Source organism: Halichoerus grypus, chromosome 1 (assembly GCF_964656455.1).
Source record: "Halichoerus grypus chromosome 1, mHalGry1.hap1.1, whole genome shotgun sequence".
NCBI classification, from domain to species: Eukaryota; Metazoa; Chordata; class Mammalia; order Carnivora; family Phocidae; genus Halichoerus; species Halichoerus grypus.
In genome coordinates, this window is record NC_135712.1 from 47,271,477 (window position 1) to 47,294,334 (window position 22,858).

Here is a 22,858-nt window from a genome sequence, read left to right on the forward strand (position 1 = left end):
GGTTCCTTGTGTTGCCCTCTGAGCCATCCTCTCCCCCCCCCCTTTTTTTTTAATGAAAGGTAGCTTGTATTTGCAGTGGAACAGTTCTTTCAGTCTGCTTCTTGACAGTAGAATTCTCAGGGTTCAAAGACTTCGCCTCATTTTATTCCATCTCTCACCTTCTCAGCTCAAACTAGAGGTATTTCTGAATATATAACACCTTTAAGAATTTTGTAGGTCTTCTGTGGTTCTTCTTGGGGTTTACTCCATTGAGCAGAAGTCACACCCAGATAAATCTTTTCCAGATAAAGTTTTCTCTTCCATGGATCCCTGCTTAGATAATGGAGGGACAGTACCCCTTAAGTTTCGTAGAGGCATGTTTGAGAGAATCTGTGAGACACACTTTTAATTTCTTTAAAGAACTCTTATGTGGCTGAAAAATACTCTGAGGTACCACCTTTGTTCTTTTTGAGGTCTTAATGGATTTGCACTCATATACCTTTACTTCTTTGATAGTCCTTTTTTCAATTTAACTTCTTCCTTTTCCATTTTACTATAAGCCACAGAAGAAATTAGGTGACATCTTCAACACTATTTGGATCTCCTTTGCTGGATTACCCACAGCATTAGACACGTTTTCTATTTTCCACGTACTGCAGACAACAGGATTGCTAAACTCTGTACCACTACATAACAAATATTCCCTTCCCTCCAGTTTCCGATAAGATTTTCCTCACTTTCTGCAAGCCCTCACCCTCAGTGTCCTCAAAGTCCAAAATTTTACAAACAATGTGTTCAGAAACACTATTCATCCGTCAATCATCTAATTTTTGACACATTTCAAAGTAATTGGCAAAATCAGTACACTCCTCCCAGACACTTCAGCATGTATATCATTAAGTGAAGTTCAGTATTTAAAGATCTTCTTTTTTCCTTTCGAGGTAAAGTTAATATACAATCAAATGCATAAATGTCAAAGGTACCATTCACAGAGTTTTGACAAATTGATACAATTTTGTAACACAAACCCCTACAGTTTAAAGAACATTACCATTACCCCAAAATCCTTTCATGCCACCTCAAATCACTATTCCAGACTCCATGCCTCAGGGCCAACCACTGTTCTGATGTCATGTAAATGAAATCATATAGTATATGCTTTTTTGTTCAAGGCTTTTATTCAGTGCAGTGTTTTTTAGATTCATCCCTGTTGATGTATTGTAGTTCATTTTTTTTTAATTGCTGAGTATATTAGTCTGTTCAGGCCTCCATAACAAAATACCACAGACTGGGTGGCTTAAACAGCAGAAATTTATTTCTCACAGTTCTGGAGACTGGAAGTCCGAGATCAAAGTGTCAACAGGTTTGATTTCTCCTGAGGCCTCTTTCCTTGGCTTGTAGATGGTCCATTTCTCACTGTGTCCTCACACGGTCTTTCCTCTGTGTGTGTCTCCTTGGTGTCTCTTCCTCCTCATATGAAAATGTAAATCCTATTGGATTAGGACCCTACCCCTAGGACCTCCTTTAAATTTTATTACCTCTTTAAAGTCCCTATTTCCAAATACAATCACATTGGGGATTGGGATTCAAAATATGAATGGGAGGGAGGAGGGTACAATTCAGTTCATAACACTTTGTAATATTCAATTATATGAATACTCCACAGTTTATGTATTTTTCTATTGATGGATACCTGAGGCTACTTCCTCTCTGGAGCTATTATGAATAAATCTGCCATGAACATTCATATACAGGTCTTTTGTGAACACTTTTATTTCTCTTGAGTAAATGCATAGGAGTAGAATTGCTGAGTCATGTTTAGTTTTCTAAAAACTGACAGACTTTTTTCCAAAACCAGTGTACCATTTTTATACTCCCACCATCCATGTATAACAGTTTTGGTTGTTTTATATCCTTGTAAATATTTGAAATTATCAGTCTTTTAATTTTAGACATTTTGATGGGTGTGTACTAAATAACTTTTGACCAAAACCAAAAGAAACTAAAAAGCCAGTTCTAATTTTTTTTTTATTTTTACAATGAACATATTTGTTTTTGTTGTAAAATGGCAATTTAATTTTTTTTTAACAAAGTGATAATCAAACACTATTAAAAGTTTTTCATAAAAAAATAGCATCACCTTTCCTGCTCTCATGGTAGGTCTTTCTTCAGAGGCAACTACCCTCCACTTTTAGTTATTTTTCATACTTGCTAGTGTATAGTTTATACTGCTGTTTTTTGATTTATCAGCTCCTGACATGATCCCTTAACTTCCTGAGATAGCATATGAGGACACAGCTCTCCCATCTACCCCTTATTCCCTCTCTGACTGCTAATTCTGCTAACACATTATCACATTTTGGTTAAAATGGTTGTCAATATCTCACGATTATGATCACAGAACTACTGTTCAGTGCTGGGTGGGGAGCTATAATCATTCCTCCTTTCTTATGCAACTCTTTGTTTTCATGGCATTAATAATTACCTCATTTCTTCATTTGCCTAGTTTGTTGTGTTCCTACTGTTAATTGTTTCCATATATTCCAATATCTTTCCCACATGTCCATGAGTAATACTTTCCATATGCTCAAATAGATCACTCATTTTTCTTCCCTGAAGGCCTCTATACTCCTATTCCACTCTGAATTGGTTATTTTCTTGTCTGTTGAGCAATTGAGATTTCTCTTCACTGTCCCTTCAACATTCTCCTGGATTAGTTTCCTTATTTGCTGAATCCCATATCTTCCTCTTTCTTGGTTTAGCCCTTTATTTTGCTGGAATACAGCCTTTAGTATCTATGGATAGGAAATCAATTTTTTGAGACCTTAAATACCTGAAAATACCTTTATTTTACTCTTAACTTGACCCATAGTTTGGCTGGGTATAAAAGTTTAACTTGCAAATAAATTTTCCTCATAATTTTGAAGGCATTGTTCCATTAAGTCCTAGCATGCTATATTGCTATTGCAAGGTCCAACACAATTCTTTTTCTGGACTCTTTGTATTTCGTAAGTTATTGTTTTTCTTTTTGGAAATTTTTAGTCTTTTTTGTTTGCCCATGATCTGAAATTTCACAATGATGCTCCTCAGTGTGTATATTTTTCATATTCATTATATTGTATACATAGTGGGCTTTCAGTTTAGAGTTTCATATTCTGAAAAGTTTCCTTCATTCTGGAAAGTTTTTCTTGTGTTATTTCTTTGATCACTCCTTTCCCAGTTATATAGTCCCTTTTTCTGTAATACCTTTTATTGGGATGTTGAATCTCTTGGGCTGATTCCCTATCTAATATTCTTACTATTTTTCATCTTTTTGGGAGATTTCCTTTGTCTTCAAGCCTTCCTCCTACATTTTTATTCCAGTTTTCTTATTTGTTTTCTTTTTTGTCTCGTGGCTGAAATTCTTCCCTTATCTGTCTGAGAATATTAATTATAATTGTTTTGAACCTTTTATCTTTTTGTTGTTTATTTGCTTTCATGTTGGACACTTATCTTAGCTGTCTATTCATATTAAAAAGAGAGACACTAAAAAGCTGATGGAATATTTTTGCGCATATGTGAGGCTTGTTGATTAGTGAACTTCATAGCAGGATAATAGGATAGCAAGCTATATTTACTATGCCCACCAAATGTCACTCTCTTGTGGCATTTCTCTTAGTCCATTTCATTTTTCCAGAAAAAAATTCAGGAGGCTCCTGCATACAATATATAAGTCTGGCTCAAGACATTCAAAATAGGGACAGGAAAAGGAAGTGAGTCTCAACCTCTGTCCTATCTTCCCTGTGCCAGATTTCTTGGTACTCTTGTTCTCTCCAGAGAATAAATCTCCTGTCTGCTGCCAGGAAAAGCAAGATGAGAGGAAGCAGTAATCAGATAGTTGCTTGGCTTCCTGGACAGGAGATATAACCCAGTGGGAGATGGGAAGGAGCCTAATCATTCTATATATAAACTTTCAACCAATGTCCTTCTTTTAAACCCTTCACTCTCTGTAGTACCTTGTGTCTCCAACTACCAAACCCTTTCAGAGTCCAATAGGTCAAACAACCTCACTTACTGTTAGCTTCCACCTCTCCAGAAACCTTGGTGCTAGCTCTACCTTTCTGCTAAATCACTTCCATCCAAGGATGTTTCAACCATTTTCCATTTTCCAAAATGTTGTTGAAATCTCTCCACTACTATGTTCTCCCCTGATTTCATGGTCCTTACAAATTTATACCTTTTTCAGTTGCCTTCATTTTTAGTTTAGTGGCATTTTTGAGGTTGATTTGCCATGTTTAACTAGAAGAATCATTCTTAAAGGATATAATTTTTGACACTTTAAGGAATTGAGAATATGCCTCAAATGCTTCACTTAAAGATTAATTTTTTCATATATATTTCTAAATATTTAAAGTACATATTTAAGCTATGCTTTAAAAAATCACTAGATTTCATGTAAAGAAATGAAATTACTTATCAACTGTCAAAGCCATATACTGATGAAATTGGTTTCCAGAAATGGTTAGCTAGTCTGGCCTGAGTCTCCTATATCTTTTTACCTAGTCTCTCTGCAGGTAAACATCAGTATTTGTAAGGCAGCTGTCTAAATTTAGGAATTTTTAATAAAATGGATTTTGTATTTCTTCATAAAGCCATCTCATCTCTGTGGAAATTGCCCCCATAAACTTAGCTTCTTCATTACTGCCCAGCCTCAACCACAAAAGGCAACTGCTCCCAGAAAACAAATAATATACTGTATTTCCTTTAGGATGATCTAAGAATTTGAACCTAACATTTAAACCTCATGCAGTATCTTAACTAAAATAGTTCATCAAGCATGTTTCTTTTTTCCTATGCATGATTCAGAATTAAGTTTTTATTTTTTCCTCCAGAATTGGACAGTCCATATCCCTATAACCGAGCTCATTTCCAGATTTAATTTATGTCATGTTAGAGTTAATTGGCTTTGTAAACCTAACATAAATACAACCTTGCACATTGAACATACTGTTAGAGAGAACCCTCGTTTGCTAAATAACAAAATGGAACAGGTTTCTACATCTGATTCCCAAAAACCGTGATACTGGTGACAAGATACTACAGTATGCCTTGAGGGATCTGCTAATCATATCCAGGCCCTTGCCGTATGAGTATGAACTGAATGTTGGCCTGGCCTGTAATTGGACTCTTATGACCATCTGGCAGCTTCTGTGACATATTAGTGGCCTTGGCCCAGTTTCTAATTGGCATGTACCAGCATCAAATTGGCATGTATCTTCATCCACAAGACAGCTTAACTTTCTAAATAAGAGAGGTCATAATATCTTTCTTTTCTTTAGCTATGATGCAACTGCTTTTGGCAGGTTTTTGTTTTAATTGAGAAGAAGCTAAAATTTCAAGAGTCACATGTTACTTTAATCCTGAACCTTTGAATCTGCTTTTCTACTAACTGAAACAGAGTCTAGAAACTGCTGGTCCTGTCCCCATGTCTTGAAGAAATTATGTAGATAGATGATAGATAGATAGATAGATAGATAGATAGATAGATAGATATAGAGAGAGAGATCTCCTGGCTTCAAGCCATGGGCATTCTTAATCTGTAGGCTGTCTACAAACTTTAATAGAAAGCTTCATCTGTAATCATTTTAAACAGAGCCAGTAGAGCCAAGATTGTTTTAGATAGTAGCTTACCAGTTTAACCTGAGTACTTTCTAGTTGGGATGGAAACTTAATCCAGGAAAAACTCAGAATAAGTTTTCACTCATATTTTATATCTTACTTGGCAACTTGTTTGAAAATGTTGCATAAAAGAACCAGCACAGGAAACATTTTATATTCCTGCTTATGATTAATAAATATGGAATCTGAGGCATTCTATTTTATAAATCAAGGTCTTAATCCAAATCTCCTGTTTTTCTACATTAAATAAAAACCTTCAGGGTAAAAATAGCCCTAACCTATATAGGGTACTCAAGGGTCACGTCAACAGGCAAAATTGATTACTCAGAATGCCATTGTGCTGAGACTTTTGTCAGACCATCAGCAGAAACATTCATTTTGTAGTCACTATAGATAAGGCATTTGGTGCAGCTGGTTTTATAAAAATGTAAGTAAATATGTCCTACTTCAGTTTTTCAATGCTTATTGAAAGAGGAAAGGAATGAATAACAAAATAGTAAACCAATGACTTGGAAATACAGGCTCACACATTGCTAGCTCATGGAAAGTGCCAGTCACTCTAGTCAAAGACTTTCTTACCACATCTTAATTTTAATCACATCTATTTCTGCCTGTATTTTATAAACCTGGCCACTGTCTTCAATCTTTAATGCCCTGCACCACCACTTCAAACACACATATACACTCACTCACACATTTTCACCTTTGTTCAAAGATTTTCCAGTCTCAAGTCATTGGCCATTTCTGATTTTCTCAAATTCCCTCAGCCCAGCCCCTGCCTAATAGCCTATTGGTCTTCCGGCATCACTGTCTGTATAATATTACCAAGATACTATGAAGAATACATGTATGGCCTAGGTATTTTGGGGTCCCTACCATTAGTTGACACGTCATCATGCTAAGATGAAAATTTCCTCATCTGTATCTCTTTACAGCCTAAAGAATGTTTCTTGATACGACCAAAGGAAACAAAAGAAGATGCCACCAAGACAAGGAGGAGAAGAAAGGTATTATTAATACTTTCTTACAATTTTCTTACAACCCCAGGTGATTTACCTCACATTTCTATATACTGTACTTTGATGAGGCAATTGTTATAATTCCCACTTTAGAGACTGTAAGATTCAGTGAGGTTGGTGACTTTCCTAAGGTCACTCATATTAAGTGTTTCTGTTGGAGCTAAAAACAAATTCTTCTGATTCCTATTTCAGTCTTGTGGAGCACCAAACATCTTTGTTATCCACCTTTGTTTTCATCATTTTCATGGTTGTTAGAAGATACACATGAATTTCTAAGTCTAGAAGAAGCCCAAAGCTGTCCTGCCCTCTGGCCCTTCTGGCTGTGCCCAAGGAAAGAAATTTACCAACTTTCTTTTCATATCCATTTCAGTTTTTTAAACCTTATATCTTAGAGTATTAATAAAAAGAAAATAATAACCAGATGACAGTAGTATAAGGCATTTCTGACCGTAATTTGGAACCATAATTTAAAGCAAAAGACTCCCCTTACATTTTAGTATTTGCCTGTGAGTGCACGGAAGACTCTGTTGCTCCCATACAGGCTTTCTGACAGCTCAGCCTTGGAGAAAGTGTGGTTAGCTTGACCTTCCACCACAGTTGTGAAAACAGCAGTGTAATTCTCTCCCTGCCAAGAAAGTCTACTGCTGAATTCAGAAGATGAAATATGATTGGGATTAGAGGAAAGAAGATGGATTCAAACCAATTACTTAACAGCAAGCTTTTAGAAAGTTAAGAGTATGTATGCATATGTTTTCGTTGCTCACAAATGGCCAAATAGAAAGATGGGAGATGCCAAATTGGCTGAGGTTTGGCAAGTCCTTAAAGAAATGACTTTAACTTCTCTTTGATAAGTTTGTACACTAATGGCCTTCAGGAGTGTTAAGTTCTTGGTGGCTCAAGGTCAAAACTCTAGCTAGATAGTTTTAGCCTTGGCTGAGGTCATGCTAAAATGTGCCTACTGATGACATATTTTTAAAAGTTAATTCATTTGACAGAACTTTTACCATTCTTGACAGTGGTATAGAAATGAGGATATTGTGGAAGGAGTTGAACATGTGGGGGTGGGGAGTGGCTCTTTGTGGATCTTTGGTGAAACATTAGAAGGAAATGAGAAGGAAAGTTGATGAAAATTAACTGAACAGTGGTATGTTCCTAGTATGTTGCAGGCACTCAGTAAATGCTACACAAATGAATCCAAATCAGAATTGATGCTATAAGGTTATTCCTGTTCTGCTTTCCATGGGGCCACTTCAAGACTCTCTCCCAAGACTTGACAATCGAGAGTCTACAGTCCTCCTGTGCAGTGGGCTCCAATGCTCAGATTACTCCAGCAGGTTTTACCTTAATCCCAGAAAACCAAACTGAGACTCAGTGCCTTAAAAACCAGGTTCGGCAAAAAATTCTCAAAATTCTACTCTCAGGAATAAAAATCATTGAAGGATTAAAGAGAGGTTCCCACAGCAACAAGATTTCTTGGCTTTTAACAGAAAGGAATGCCCTATTATGGAGACTCCTACAGAAATTTCAGTTCTCCTGAAAGCCATTGACCAAGAGTTACAAAGAGACTTTTAGATCACCCATTCATTTTTCAAAGCAGTATTTGTATCCAAAAAGTATTTATTTACTAAGTTTTTTCAAGTGTATTTATTAGAACTCACATTCATACTCAGCTATCACCAAAATCTATAAGCAGTTTAAGTACCAGAGGATTCTTAGCTATTCTAAGCTAACATCATTCTAAAATCTATCTTCCTGAGGCTTTTTTCTTCCTTCTCATGTTGTAGAAGAAAATTACTGATGTTCTTGCAAAATCAGAGCCAAAACCAGGGACCCCTGAAGACCTACAGAAGTTGATGAAGGACTATTACAGGAGCAGTCGCTCAGTGATTGAATTAGAAGAACTAAACCTACCAGGTACAGCCAGACTTGTTTGGCTTTTTTCCTCTTTTTTTTTTTTCCCTTACTATTCTGAAGTTAATCATTTAGCAGGACTCATTGTTATTGCTATCAACTTTCCTGATGCGGAGGAGCAAAGAGGGTTTATCTTTTCTCCACTATGTATGTTATAACTAGGTATCTCTGCCAGTGAATCAATGTATTTTCCACATGCTAATACTCCCTTACTCAACCTCACAGTTTTAACTTTTGAATGATTTCTTTATTAAGATGCTAAATGGTATTTGTTCAATCTAAAGAAAGATTTGGGGGCACCTGCGTGGCTCAGTTGGTTAAGCATCTGCCTTCAGCTCAGGTCATGATACCAGGGTCCTGGGATCGAGCCCCACATCGGGCTCCCTGCTCAGTGGGGAGCCTGTTTCTCCCTCTCCCTCTGCCTCTCCCCCTGCTTGTGCTCTCTCGTGCTCTCTCTGTCAACTAAATAAAAATAAAATCTTTAATTACAAAAATAAATAAACAAGGTTTGTAACTGCTTTTTTTTTAAAAAGCTAATTGTTGAGTGTGCATTTTTTTTAGCATTCTTGAAGGAGTAAGAATCCCTAGTTGAGGAAAGAAGTTAAATTAAAGTAAAGATAAAGCACACATTTAAAACTATAGATATGAAACATTAGTTTACTCACCCTCTATAGACAAGAGCTTTAGCTTTTTTTTTTAAAGATTTATCTATTTGAGAAAGAGAAGTGCACACGCACAAGTGGGGGGACGGGGAGAGGGAAAGAATCTCTAGCAAACTCTATGCTGAGAAGGGAGCCCAAAGGTCAGTCAGGGGCTCGATGCCAGGCCCAATCTCATGACCCAAGAGATGATGACCTGAGCTGAAACCAAGAACTGGACGCTCAACCAACTGAGCCACCCAGGTGCCCAAACTTTAGCTTTAATAAGCATCTTAGTTTTGTTGTCCTTATCACAGATTTCTAGTTACAGTTTTATTTTTATGGTAGTGTTTTGGGTCCCAGGCCAGACTATTTCAAGCAAACTATCTAAAGACAGGAATAAAATTCCGCATTTTTAGCATAGCCGACACCTCGCCCCAAGTGATTCTTTTTTTTTTTTTTTTTTTTAAAGATTTTATTTATTTATTTGAGACGGAATGAGAGAGAGAGCACATGAGAGGGGGGAGGGTCAGAGGGAGAAGCAGGCTCCCTGCCGAGCAGGGAGCCCGATGTGGGACTCGATCCAGGGACTCCAGGATCATGACCTGAGCCGAAGGCAGCCGCTCAACCAACTGAGCCACCCAGGCGCCCCAGCCCCAAGTGATTCTTAAACCTACTATTGTTTGAGATCTACTGCCTTAGAATATTTATAATTAAGTTAAAAAGATATTGCAAAAGTCTTGTAACAACTGATTTTAATTAATTTTGAAAATTCTGATACATCCTGTAACTCTTTGGGGCAGAGATTAAAGAGATGTTGTTACAAAATCAAACCACACAAAGTTTGGGTACCACTCTTTCAGATGAGCTATTTATAGATTACTAGGGATACCTAATTACTGCTGTTGGAAAAAGTCAAGGGTAGCTTGATTTCCCTTTTCTGTTACAACTTTATGCTTTCTAGAGGCTTAAGGAGCTGAAAAACATCCTGTTCCCTGAATTTTTATAATTCCTTTGTGATGTGCTTTAAAAAAACAACAAAAAAAAGGACGTTGAGTTTGGAAACAGGAGTGCCCGTGTCTGTTTCTTTTCCAGAATTTAAGGAGTACATTTCCACATGAGTGAGATCTGGAGTTTTAGACTCACAAAGCCTAGACGGCTCCAACAGCAGTTAGAAACCACTCCTCTCCAGGCCTAGTTCCTTTGAGGAGAGCTCTGTCCTGACTGCTGTATCGCAGGAACAAAGTGTTACAACAAGCTTCTGTTCAAAGTTTAACTGAAGTTTGACTCAGTGGTTGCTTGGTCTTTCTGGTTCTTTGTTAGAGTACACCTTCAACTCAGGAAGGATTTGTGAGATAGTGGGATCACTGCTACTCTGGATACTTAGGGAACATCATAAATTTTAATTTTCTAGCATTACAGAGATACAGAGGTCAGAAGAAACCTCTAAGAGTCTTTTGAGTTCTATAGTGAGTTTACATTATATAATTGCTCTGTTACAGTTCAGTTATCTTGTTAAACAAGAATGTATGGTCATGGCTTGGTTTAGGAAGAAAGGAAAATGTTAAAAATATGTTAAAAATATTTTATACACAAAAAGAACAGGTTTTCATTTTCAGTTAAGAAATTAGGCCATTCTGAGACACAGTGAATAAGGCATCATGAGAACGTTTAGTAGAAAAGACCCTAGTTTCCTACATATGAAAGGACAGAGAGGAACCACAGTAGAGCAGAGGAGGGGGCACACTGTGGGTTGTCTGGAACAGGCAGAGGCAGGGGCATAAATATACGGTGAATATAGATAATGAAGTACTGTTCCTATTAGTTTGCTGAGTGTCTAACTTGGTTTTGATTTGAGGTTATTTGTGTCTGTAGGGCAGGAACATGTCTTTTCAATTAATATTGTTCACTGTACATTGTTAATGTCATACACATGGGCACTTAATTAGTTTTGAGGCAGGAATTTCTTGGAGTTAACTCAGCTGTCCTCCTGAGAGCTGCAGTGTGGTTTAGATCAGTGCTAAATGCCTGTAGGCTAGCAGCAACTGAATCACCCAAGAACTTAAAAAGCAAATTCCCAGGCCCACCCCCCACCAAGGAATTCTGACTTACTAACAAAAGGAGTCCGTCCTAGGAATCTGTATCTTTTGTAAAGTTCTCCAGGTGAGTCTGATCATATTCAGCTTGGGAAATTACAGTTTTAAAGACCATCGAAGTCTCTACAGCTGTATAGGAAGCAACATCCTTGAAGTTAACTTACATAATATGAATTATATATGCTGGGTCACAATATTAATGTCATTTAATTTAGTAATAGTTTACTCCCTAGCACTCTTCTGTGTTTATAGAAAACCTTTTTCTTATAGAAAGAATTAGAATAATAAACATGATGTTGCTTTTTTTCACATCTCAGGTACAGAGTTAATAATGCTACATAATTGCCAGACCGTGATAGTCCTTGGTTGAGCAAGGCCCCTATATTTTATTTTACTGTTATATTGACTTTTACTCTGGTGTTGTGTTGTGTTGTGTTGTGTTTTGATGCATTATTCCCACTCTTCCTCAGTCCACACACCTCTTTACTTTCCCCATAGCATTCACTCTAATGTGTTAATACATGCTTTTAAATATGTATATATACTCGTAAAATGTCATGTTGTTGGTATGTGTGTACGTTTTACAATTTATCTAAATGATGTGCTGAACTTCTCATTCTGTCTCTTTCTCCACTGAGCACTTTTTTGAGATATGCCTGTATGGCTGTATGCACATCAAGTTCATTGCTTCTAAATGCTATATAGTATGCCAATGATTTCATCTACCACGTATTGGTCATCCATTTTCTCAGATATGGACACCTAGGTTGCTTCCTGCTCCCTGCTATAACAAATAATGATAGGATGAATATACTTGTGTATATCTCTTTATAGAACACGTAAGAATTTCTTTCCATTATTTACTCAGGAATGTAATCATAGGGTCATAGAGTGTATACAACCTAATTTTACTACTTTCCAGAATAGCTATTACCAGTTTACACCTCCACCTACATTTCACAAGAGGCTTATCACCCTACATTCTTGACAATACTTGGTATTATACATCTTTTTAACAACTGTCATTCTGATGTGTGTGTGAAGTATTACCTCATCATTGTAATATACAATTCTATGATGACTAGTGAGTTTGAATCTCTCTACACAGATTTGTTAGCTATATCCCCTTTACCTTTGTAATATTGCCTATTCCATGAATTTGAAAAATAAACATGCTTCATTAGTTCATTGAATGATACAACAAGCTTCTATTTCACTACTCTAAGAAATTATGGACAGTTAAAAGTTTACTTGTTCTTATTGCTGCTGTTGTTTTAAATACTGGACAACACTTCAAAATATATAATGAGCCCCCATTCACTAATGTTTTACAACCTTATTCAAGAAGACACCATTCACAATGAATCTATTTTGATCATGTGTGTGTTTGCAAAATCCTCTTACAAAGCATGTTTGTCATATTCTAGACTCCTGTTTCCTCAAGGCCAATGATTTGACTCATAGTCTTTCATCATACCTAAAAGAAAGTAAGTAAACTATGATTTTCTTTTAAGTTATTCACCAAGTTGTTATTACTCCATTAAAACATAAGATCCATCTCGTTAAAATTAAAACTTTTAAAACTACATTTAAAAGCAAAACTTTCCACCTCAAATGGATTTGAAGTGGAGGTTTTTCTTAAGGTCCATCTTGATATTAATTTCTGTTTATTTAAGTTTATTCGTTTTGCTCTGGCTTTGAGAATTTGAGTTTTGGTCTCATTTTTTGGTTTATAATACACTAGAAGTATTGGTGTAGGAATCCGGAGAATAATTAGTGTTCTAGTTCCAGGTCTGTCACTAATTTGCTGTTTGACCTGGGACAAGTCACTGAGTACTCTTCTGGGACTTGATTTTGTTATCTGACAGATAAGGGAGTTGGACATGTGATCTTTATTCTAGCTGTAAAATTCTGAAATTCTGTTCATATGCTCAGAACTCAGACCATGGCTATTTCACAATCTAATTTCATCTTTTCAATATTTATTGTGTGTAGCCAAAAGCCAGATTATTCATATTAGATAGTCATCTATTTGTGGCTGACAATGAAATAGTTTAGATACAGAGATTTAGCATTCTTTTTTCAAACTCAAATCAGTTCTGATGGCATTCAACTTGAGTTCATAAACCTTTCTCCACCTCAAATTCAGCAAGTATAAATGTAGGTTATAGTAGAATCAACCTCACTGGATTATGAGAACTAAACAGTGTCTGTGTTTAATAAATGCTTGCTATTATTTTAATGTCATTTCCATTTTTTATCTTATGTTGAGTGTTTCTTTAAAATTTAACATTATTGAATCAGAGTTCTTTTCCTATTTAGTCTTTGCCAACAAGCATCAAACGTAAATTATCAAAAATGTATTATTCTGAACACTTTTTTTACTTGGTCCTAAAACTAGTCACATTTAGCTACTTGGCATATTATGTGTTTTATGTTACAAGTTAATGATACTTCATTTTAATCTAATATCTTATATAACCAGAGAATAGAATCTGGACAATACCCATTATATTTTACTTTAATTAAACTAACAAAGAGTAATTGGAGAATACTCAACTTTAGGGACCTAAAATAAATAGGAGCCCTATTTTGCTATATTTAGAGTAATATTTTTCTTACGGTATTTTTTCAGTCTGCCCTAAGTGGGTAAAACTTCGGAAGAACCATAATGAGAAGAAATCGATCCTGATGCTGATCATCTGTAGCTCTGCTGTCCGGGCCTTGGAGCTCATTAGGTTGGACACTTCACCTATTTGTTTCACAGATGTTTTCTGAGTGACTGATATGTGTCAAGTTGATAGGCTGTGTATGCTGGAGATGTAACAGTGACCAAAACAGACAGAATCCCTTTTGTCATGGGACTTACTTTCTAGTGAGGGAGACAGACAATGAACAAATAATTATATATTATAATGTCAGGTAGTGTTAAATTATATAAGAAGAAATAAAGCATGGCAAAGTGATAGAGAGGGTTGGGGGGCTACTTTTAAAAGGATTGTCACAGTAAGTTTTTCTAAGGAGAATGACATTTGAGCAGAGACATGAACAAAGTGAAGGAGAATGTCAAGCAGATATCTAGAAGAAGAGCATTATTCCAGACAGAGTGAACAATAAGCATAAAAGACCCTGAGATGCAATGCTATTGGAAGATTTTGAGCAGAGGAGTCACATGATCTGAATAATCTTTCTAAAGGATCACCTTGGCTTCTGTGCAGAGAACACACGTTATACAGGGCAAGAGTAAATGCAAGGAAATAATAAGCAATAACCAGTTGGAAAAAATAATAAAAGAAAAGATCTAATTTAAAATAATAACAAGAAAAAAATAGAAGACCAAGTAATAAACCTACCAAATCTGTATAAAGAAAATATTACATAAGCAGCTCAGATCTTTTTTTTTAAGAGGGAACGGGGGCAGGGAGGGGCAGAGGGAGAGGAGAGAGAGTATCTTAAGCAGACTCCATGCCCAGCACAGAGCCTGATGTGGGGCTCCATCTCACAACCCTGAGATCATGACCTGAGCTGAAATCAAGAGTTGGACACTTAACCCACTGAGCCGCCCAGGTGCCCCACAACTCAGAAGATCTTGAACAAAAGGGCATACAATATTGCTGAATAGGAAGAATCAATGTAGGGATCCCTGGGCGGCTCAGTCAGTTAAGTATCTGCCTTTGGCTCAGGTCATGATTCCAGGGTCCTGGGATGGAGTCCTGCATTGGGCTGCCTGCTCAGCTTCTGCTTCTCTCTCTCCCTCTGCCGCTGCCCCTGCTTATACTTGCTCATTCTCTCTGTGTGTGAAATAAGAAATAAAATCTTCAAAAAAAAAAGTCAGTGTTGTAAAGATGTCTGTTTTACCTAGAATAACATAAATTTCACAGATTCCCAATAAAACTCCAATAGAATTGGTTTTCTATCTCGTTAAGCTAAAGTTCAAAGTTTAAAGATAAGCCATAGTTCTAAGTTCTTAAGAGAAAATACAGAAGAAAAAAATACCTGGGGAAATTCTGAAAAAGAATATTAGTGAGAGGATACTATGCCTATAGTATCTATCAGATTACCAATAGATATATGTTACCAAGTCTCACTAATTAAAACAGGATGGAACTGGCATATGCATGACAGATCAGACCAGTGGAACAGAATTGGAAGTTCAGAAATAGGCCCATATGCATATGAAAACGTAGCATATGGCAAAGGTAACAAAGCAGTAGGGAAAGATGGATTATTTAATAAATGGTGTTGGAACAACTGGGTAACCATCTGGAAAAGTAAGTTGGAGCCCTATCTCACTTCTCATACCAAGGTAAATTCCAAATGGGCTGAAAATTTAAATATAAAAATTATGTTTTAAAGATAATTTGTCAGTGCTTTACTAAGTGCTTTCACATACCTTTTCATTTACTGTAGTATAGTAGAAAAAACAAAAAGTCTTCCACTGGATCAGTGGTAACATTGAGCTTTCAGAGAAGAGCCGTCAGAGTAAATTGGGATTTACTGGAACTAGCCCTCTTCCAGGGCCAGGCTCTGCACCAGGGTTTGACAAGAGACAAAACAAAGGAAAATCCAAGTCCTGGAGAAAATAAATTAAGGTACACATGTAGACTCTCAGTAATTATTTAGCATCTATTTTTCTAAATGAACTAATCTGATTACAAATTTAGAAAAGTAGTTTTTAAGTTCTTCAAACTCTCCTTTCCCCGCCAAGGCACACACATAATATTATATCACACCAGCTCTCAGTAAAACAAAAGTGTTTCTTGCAACTATTTCTGCTCCGAACACAATTGATCTTCAAGACTCCAACTGTTTCTGGGCAGCTGTACTTGCTGGTTCTGAAATCATAGTAGTTCACATTGACTTTTCAGTGTTTTAGAAACTACCACCACAGAACTCATTTCGGATCCAAACATTAATGGCAAAGAGGTTGGCCTGGAGATGGCCTCTTAAAAACAAGCTGTCACATTGATTTGAGCTTTTACTGCACATAAATACCTTTCTGAAGGGCATAAAAGCACTGTGTTGTCACACTTCATTTACCAATTCCGTGTTCTTCTGTGTCTTTGGTATTATGATCCACTTCAAGGTTAGGTGATTTGCAAAAAGGGATTTCTGAGCTAGCACAACAAGCCCTATTCATAAAGACTAATAGTGAATAATTCTAATTTTTATAAGAATACCTGTTCTTTTGAGGACCATGAATTAATGTTAAATATGTCCCCTAAACTGTCTTCCTAGTTAACCTTGCCATGGAGAAAGCTTATGTATGAGTAAAAGTCAAATACAACAGAACTTAGATAGTATAATTTACGATCTTGCAAATTCATATATTCCTACTGGCAATAATATTTCCAAGCATATTCCCATGTTCTATTTCCAAACATCAATTAAAGGATTGATTGTTCTTTTATATCTATTGATACCAGGAACATTTCCACATATAAAATTTTGCAGAAAAGCTCACTCTGCAAAGTAGATAAAAGTGGGGCATTGCTCTGATTGAAGGACATAAGCCTTTCTTCTCCTCCCTGTCAGCTCATTCCCAGCAACCCACCATGGCAGTAACATACAAACTTTTGTAGATGCCTTTGGGCTCCACAGAGCACAGGCTGACATCACTGCTCCAAGGTATTTCTTACAACCAAATTTTGTATGAGAACTATACTGCAGAGTTTAAAGATGAATTCTCTGCCAGGGACCTGTAATACAGAAATTCTGTATTACAAATGAAGGGCAGATCCATTATGTTTCAGTTATCAAGGAAACCTAAGTAAAGTTAACCTTGTGTATGAAAAGTAGAAGCCAATCCAGATACCTGCCTGAATAAAAGGCTTCCTCACTTTCCTTCCAGAGATGGGCTGACCTGAAAATCTCAGTTTTTTGTATCTGTGTATATATACACATGCATATGCTCATAGTTACACATATAAACACATATATTCTCTTTAAAGCAAGACATACTTAAGTTGTCAATGTGGCCTGCAATGAATAAGTTTTCTTAAGCATTCATCTTTTTTTTATTAATCTTTTTTTTTTCATTAGGTCAATGACAGCATTCAGAGGAGACAGCAAAGTTATGAAATTATTTGCAAAACACATAAAGGTAAGCAAGGGCCTGTGGTTGCTGATGGATGTTGTAAGTTATCCTTAAGGGCCACTCCTAGCTTTTTCTTATCTCCTTAGCAGGTGTTTTCTTTGGTGCCTCCTTATATAACATATTTAACAACTGTTCTAGTGTTCTTTACATTCCCTGCCTTTGCATGACCTGCCCCAACAACAGTTGCTACTCCTCTGTGCTCCAAGATTCCTGCACAGAAGCTGAGGTTTGGTCCCTCGTTTCTTTGAAGATTTACCAATTTTACAGAATGATGCTTTTCTATCTTGATGTTAATTAACCTTCTTTGCACTGGAAGCTGAGCCTAAACATAGCCGTATTTGCTTTTTACTTTTTAACTTTTAGATAAAGTGACTATGATTGCACTTTCTCATGACTCTTCTTTTCTTTCATCTCTTCCATCTTGGAATAAATAGGTCCAGGAGCAGGTAAAGTTGCTGGAGAAGCGTGTTGTGCACCTGGGTGTAGGAACACCAGGGAGAATTAAAGAACTCATTAAACAAGGTATGAAGAGAGGCACTGATATGCCTACTCAGAACTGGGACTTTCCCTTACCCCCAAGTGAGTTTAGGAAACCACATTTGTGATGTCGTGAAACCAGATTTCTGTGTTAATCCGGGAGTTGGAAACAGTCTTTTGTCAATAAAGCTAGCCAGCAGGTATAGTGCAGTAGGGAATAGTAAGGATTGTGGCAGACTGTGGTACATGTGCCTGCCTAGACACATTCAAATTCCAGTTTCTTTAAGCAGGTTAGTGGATCCACAATTCATTTCACCAATCTGCAACCTCTAGAATTTGTACAGCTGGATGAGCTGAGTATTTCCCTCTTAATTAATTGGATCTTGGTTCCCCAAGACTGCCATTTCAGTTGAGGACTTTTGTATAAAACATGTTGAAACAAAAATGCAGTTTCTATGGATGAAATGGTATTTCATATGGTATTCTAGAGTATTTCTCCCAAATGCATTTCTCTTTTAGTACTTTACCCAGAAAGTATTCCAGACAGCGTCCAACAGTGGGTTTTTATAATTTGTTGGCTCTCTCAAAGTCAGTAGCCTAAAACCTATTAATCTGCTGATGATATTGTTACCTGTTTTACCTGCCAGATGGATTAAAGATTTCTTTTCAATACTCATTTCCAAATTACTTATTTAATATACTTATAGAACTTTGTTTTATAACTGGAGCTATTCCTGGATTTTTTTATATATCTAAAAGAAATGGGTTCATTAATGTAATGACTCAGTATAGAGATGGGCATTTGCCAAGAAGCAAACAAAAGCTTAAAATACTAATGTTTCTTTCCAGATGAAAGCCATCCAGGGTTAAATGAACCCACTGTATACAAAAGGCTGTGCAATTACAAAGAAGTAACAAACTTAGCAGCCCCGGATGAGGAAAGGAAACATATTTTTTGAGTTCATACTTGCACTGGTCTACACTAAACACTCTTAGGTATCTCATTAAATATTCATGGCACCAGTGCAGGCTAGCATTTTTATTTCTTATAAGAAAAAACTCTGAAGCTCTGAAGGGTTAAGTGGCTCTCCCACAGTCTCTCAGTTTAGGCCTTCCTAGTTCCAGAGCTTTTCCCCCTCAAAGAGCTCCTAATCCTTGAAGAAATAAATATACATAGAAGGAGATTGACAACATAAGGCAGTAAATGCCAAGGGCGGAATGGGCACTTCCAAATCCTCTAGGAGCTGAAATACACTGTTATGGAGGCTGAATCTGAATGGAAGGCTTTAGAAAGAAAAGGGTCTTTAACTGATCTTTGAAGTATGAGAAGGATTAAAATAGGATCTTTGAAGTATGGAGATGTGAGAAAAGCAATCAGGAATGGGAGACCACTGCATCAGAAGAGGGCAGGCAGATACACATGATTGAGATACAGTGTTGAGTTTACAAGCCCCTATTATGGATTCAGTCTAGAGTCAAATCCCAGGTCCAGCAACTGACCAGCTCTGTGACCTTGGCAAGTTACTTAACCTCTCTAAATCTGTTTCTGTATTCAAATGACAGGGATAGTGGTAGTATCTTCCTCAAAGGATTGGTATGATAATAAAATGCCAATAAAGAGTTTGGCACAATGAGTTTCACACCCTAAGAAATCAAATGCTAGTTTTTATTTTTATTAAAGAGACCAACTTTCTTGGTTGGAAACTTCATGGGCTTTAGTAGCTGGTGATTCAGTTGGAAAGAAAGAGTGTGGAGGGAGGATTTTGAACATTAAGCTGAAGAGTTTGGATTTTTGCCTTATGGACATGGGAGGGCATTGAAGTGAAGGAACAGATGAGAGGTGCTCATAGCATATCTGTGAGACACAGAGTTGGGAGAGATTGGCTGGGCAGCAGGAGAGCCCAGGGGTGAACCCTGCCTCTCCCACAGCTCTTAGCCAGAGATTCACCTCACCCCTCCCTAGATTCCAGATGGTTCTTTGTGTATCACCAGGCCCCCCATGCAATAGGGTCACAGTTCTCCATATTTAAAAGAGAGAAAGGGAAAGAGAGAAAACAAAGCTCTACAAATTGTTGAAATTTTATTTCCATAGAGTTGTGAGGTCTCAGTATGAAAGCTTATTTAAGAAGTGGAAAAATCATTTAAGGAGCTGTTGATTTTTTATAATACATGAAAATAACATACTTCTGATTCTGATTTGATGAAAGATTTAATGTTCACTAACCACAGGTGTTAAGCAATATACAAAGCATTTAAAGAGAATAATTCCAGGGGTGCCTGGGTGGCTTAGTTGGTTGAGCATCTGCCTTTGGCTCAGGTCATGATCTCAGGGTCCTGGGATTGAGCCCTGCATCAGGCTCCCTGCTCAGCAGGGAGTCAGCTTCCCCCTCTCCCTCTGCCACTCCCCCCCCCCCCCGCTCATACTCTCTCTCTCTCTCTCTCTCAAATAAATAAATAAAATCTTAAAAAAAGGGAGAACAATTACAGCACTCTAGAAACTGAAAATCTAACAAAGCAAAACAAATGGCACATAACTCATTTTATGTAGCTGTTTATGACTTAAGATGTTTATATATATGATATATTAAGGAAAGTTTCCAAACTTACAAAGATATCCCATGACAGTGGGATCTGAACAATTATAGACTGAATTATATTGTTTTAATCTTAATTTAATAATGAAGGAGATTTTCTAACAGTGAGAGCCTTTCAACAGTGCAAAAGTATAGAAAAGAAAATAAATCACTTTAGAGATAATCACTTGTTAGTTAATATTGAATATATTTTCTTTAGTCTTTTTTTCTATGCATTTATATATTTATTTTTGTAAGTGGAGATCAAACTGTATATCATAATTTTATAACTTGTCTTTTCCATTTAATATATCTTTTTTTTAAAAGATTTTATTTATTTGACAGGGAGAGCAAGAGCACAGGTAGGGGGAGCGGCAGAAGGAGAGGGAGAAGCAGGCTCCCCGCAGAGCAGGGAGCTTGACGTGGGGCTTGATCCTAGGACCCTGGGATCATGACCCGAGCCGAAGGCAGATGCTTAACTGACTGAGCCACCCAGGCACCCCTCCACTTAAAATATCTTATGAGGACTTTCTTTGTCATGAAATAGTTTTAATTTTTCATTTTTAATGACTATATAATATTCTACATAATATTCTACTGTTTTTTATAGTTTTATTGAGACATAATTGACATATAACATTGTATTAGTCCAATGTGTACAGTATAATGACTCTATACATATATAGTGAAATGATGACCACAATAAGTTTATTTAACATCAATCACCTCAGATAGTTATAAATTTTTTTCTTGTGTTGAGAACTCTTAAGATCTACTCTGTTAGCACCTTTCAAATGTACAGTATTAACTACAATCACTGTGCTGCACATTACATCCCCAGAACTTAATTACCTTACAATTGGAAGTTTTTACCTTTTAACCACCTTCACCCATTTTCCCCAACCCCCCCACCTTTGACAACCACCAATATGTTCTATGTATCTATGAGTTAGGTTTTTTAGATTCTACATATAAGTGAGATCATACAGTATTTGTCCTTCTCTGTCTGACTTATTTCATTTAGCATAATGCCCCCAAGAGTCATCCTTATTATCACAAATGACAAGATTTCCTTCCCTTTTACGGCTGAATAATATTCCTCTGTGTGTGTGTGTGTGTGTGTGTGTGTGTGTGTGTGTGTGTGTGACATTTTCTTTCTTCATTCATTTGTTGATGGACACTGAGGGTTGTTTCCATGTCTTGGCTATTATAAATTATGCTGCAATAACATAGGGGTGCATATATCTTTTTGAGACAGTGAGTTTGTTTTCTTTGGGCATATACCCAGAAGTGGAATTGCTGGATCATATGGTAATTCTATTTTCAATTTCTTGAGAGTTCTTCCATACTGTTTTCCACAGTGGCTGCACCAATTTACATTCCCACCAACAGTGCACAACAGGTCCCTTTTCTCCACATCCTCTTCAGCACTTACTGCTTCTTGTGGGGTTTTTTGGTAATAGCATTCTAACAGGTGTGAGGTAATATTTCATTGTGGTTTTAAATTGCATTTCCCTGATGATTAGTGATGCTGAGCACCTTTTCATGTACCTGTTGGCCATTTGGATGTCTTCATTGGCAAAGTATCTATTCATTTCCTCTATTTTTAAATCAGATTGTTTGGTGTTTTTTGCCACTGATTTGCAGAAGTTTTTTATATATTTTGGATATTTAACCCAAGTTATATATATATATTTTTAGCAATACAATTATGATAGGATACCTGGGTTATTTCTAATTTTTTGCTATTATAAATAATACTGCAATGATCATCTTTGCAAGTAACTATATTTAAGTTTCTTTCTTTTTTTTTAAGATTTTGTTTTTAAGTAATCTCTACACCTAATGTGGGGCTTGATCTTACAACCCCAAGATCAAGAGCCACATACTCTACCGACTGAGCTAGCCTGGCACCCCATTAACTATATTTAAGTTTCTGATGTGTTTATTGGGATTTGTCATAGAAAGAAAATTATTTTATCAAATAGTAGGTATTTTAAGGCTCCTATTATATAATGCTCAAGTGCCTTCCTGTGAGGCTGTACCTGTTTGCTCTCCCACCAATAGTAAGTTATTTTGAAGGGAAGACTACCAACCCATTTTCCTTCTCAATTTATCGTTTTTACTTTTGCAGAGAGAATTTTATTTTTTTATTTTTTTTTTATTTTTTTTAAAGTTTTTTTTTTATTATTTATTCATTTGAGACAGAGAGATACAGAGCAAGAGAGAGAGAGCAGGAGCAGTGGGGAGAGGCAGAGGAAGAGGGAGAAGCAGACTCCCCACTGAACAGGGAGCCCGATGCGGGGCCCGATCCCAGGACCTGAAGATCATGACTGGAGCCAAAGACAGATGCTCAACCATCTGAGCCACCCAGGTGCCCTGAGAGAATTTTATTTTTTAAGATTTTATT

General features: G+C 36.7%; 1 protein-coding gene across 7 annotated transcripts in view; it reads left to right on the forward strand.

The window, feature by feature from the left end:
- Positions 1 to 22,858, forward strand: part of CMSS1 (cms1 ribosomal small subunit homolog) — a 373,552-nt gene that overhangs the window by 345,397 nt on the left and 5,297 nt on the right. For all 7 annotated transcript variants that reach the window (XM_036109724.2, XM_078064673.1, XM_078064732.1 and 4 more), the window contains 6 exons: positions 6,573 to 6,644; positions 8,441 to 8,570; positions 12,729 to 12,788; positions 13,937 to 14,039; positions 17,344 to 17,404; positions 17,833 to 17,920. In XM_036109724.2, coding sequence (XP_035965617.2) covers positions 6,573 to 6,644; positions 8,441 to 8,570; positions 12,729 to 12,788; positions 13,937 to 14,039; positions 17,344 to 17,404; positions 17,833 to 17,920 — 514 coding nt within the window. The remainder of the gene's footprint in view (positions 1 to 6,572; positions 6,645 to 8,440; positions 8,571 to 12,728; positions 12,789 to 13,936; positions 14,040 to 17,343; positions 17,405 to 17,832; positions 17,921 to 22,858) is intronic.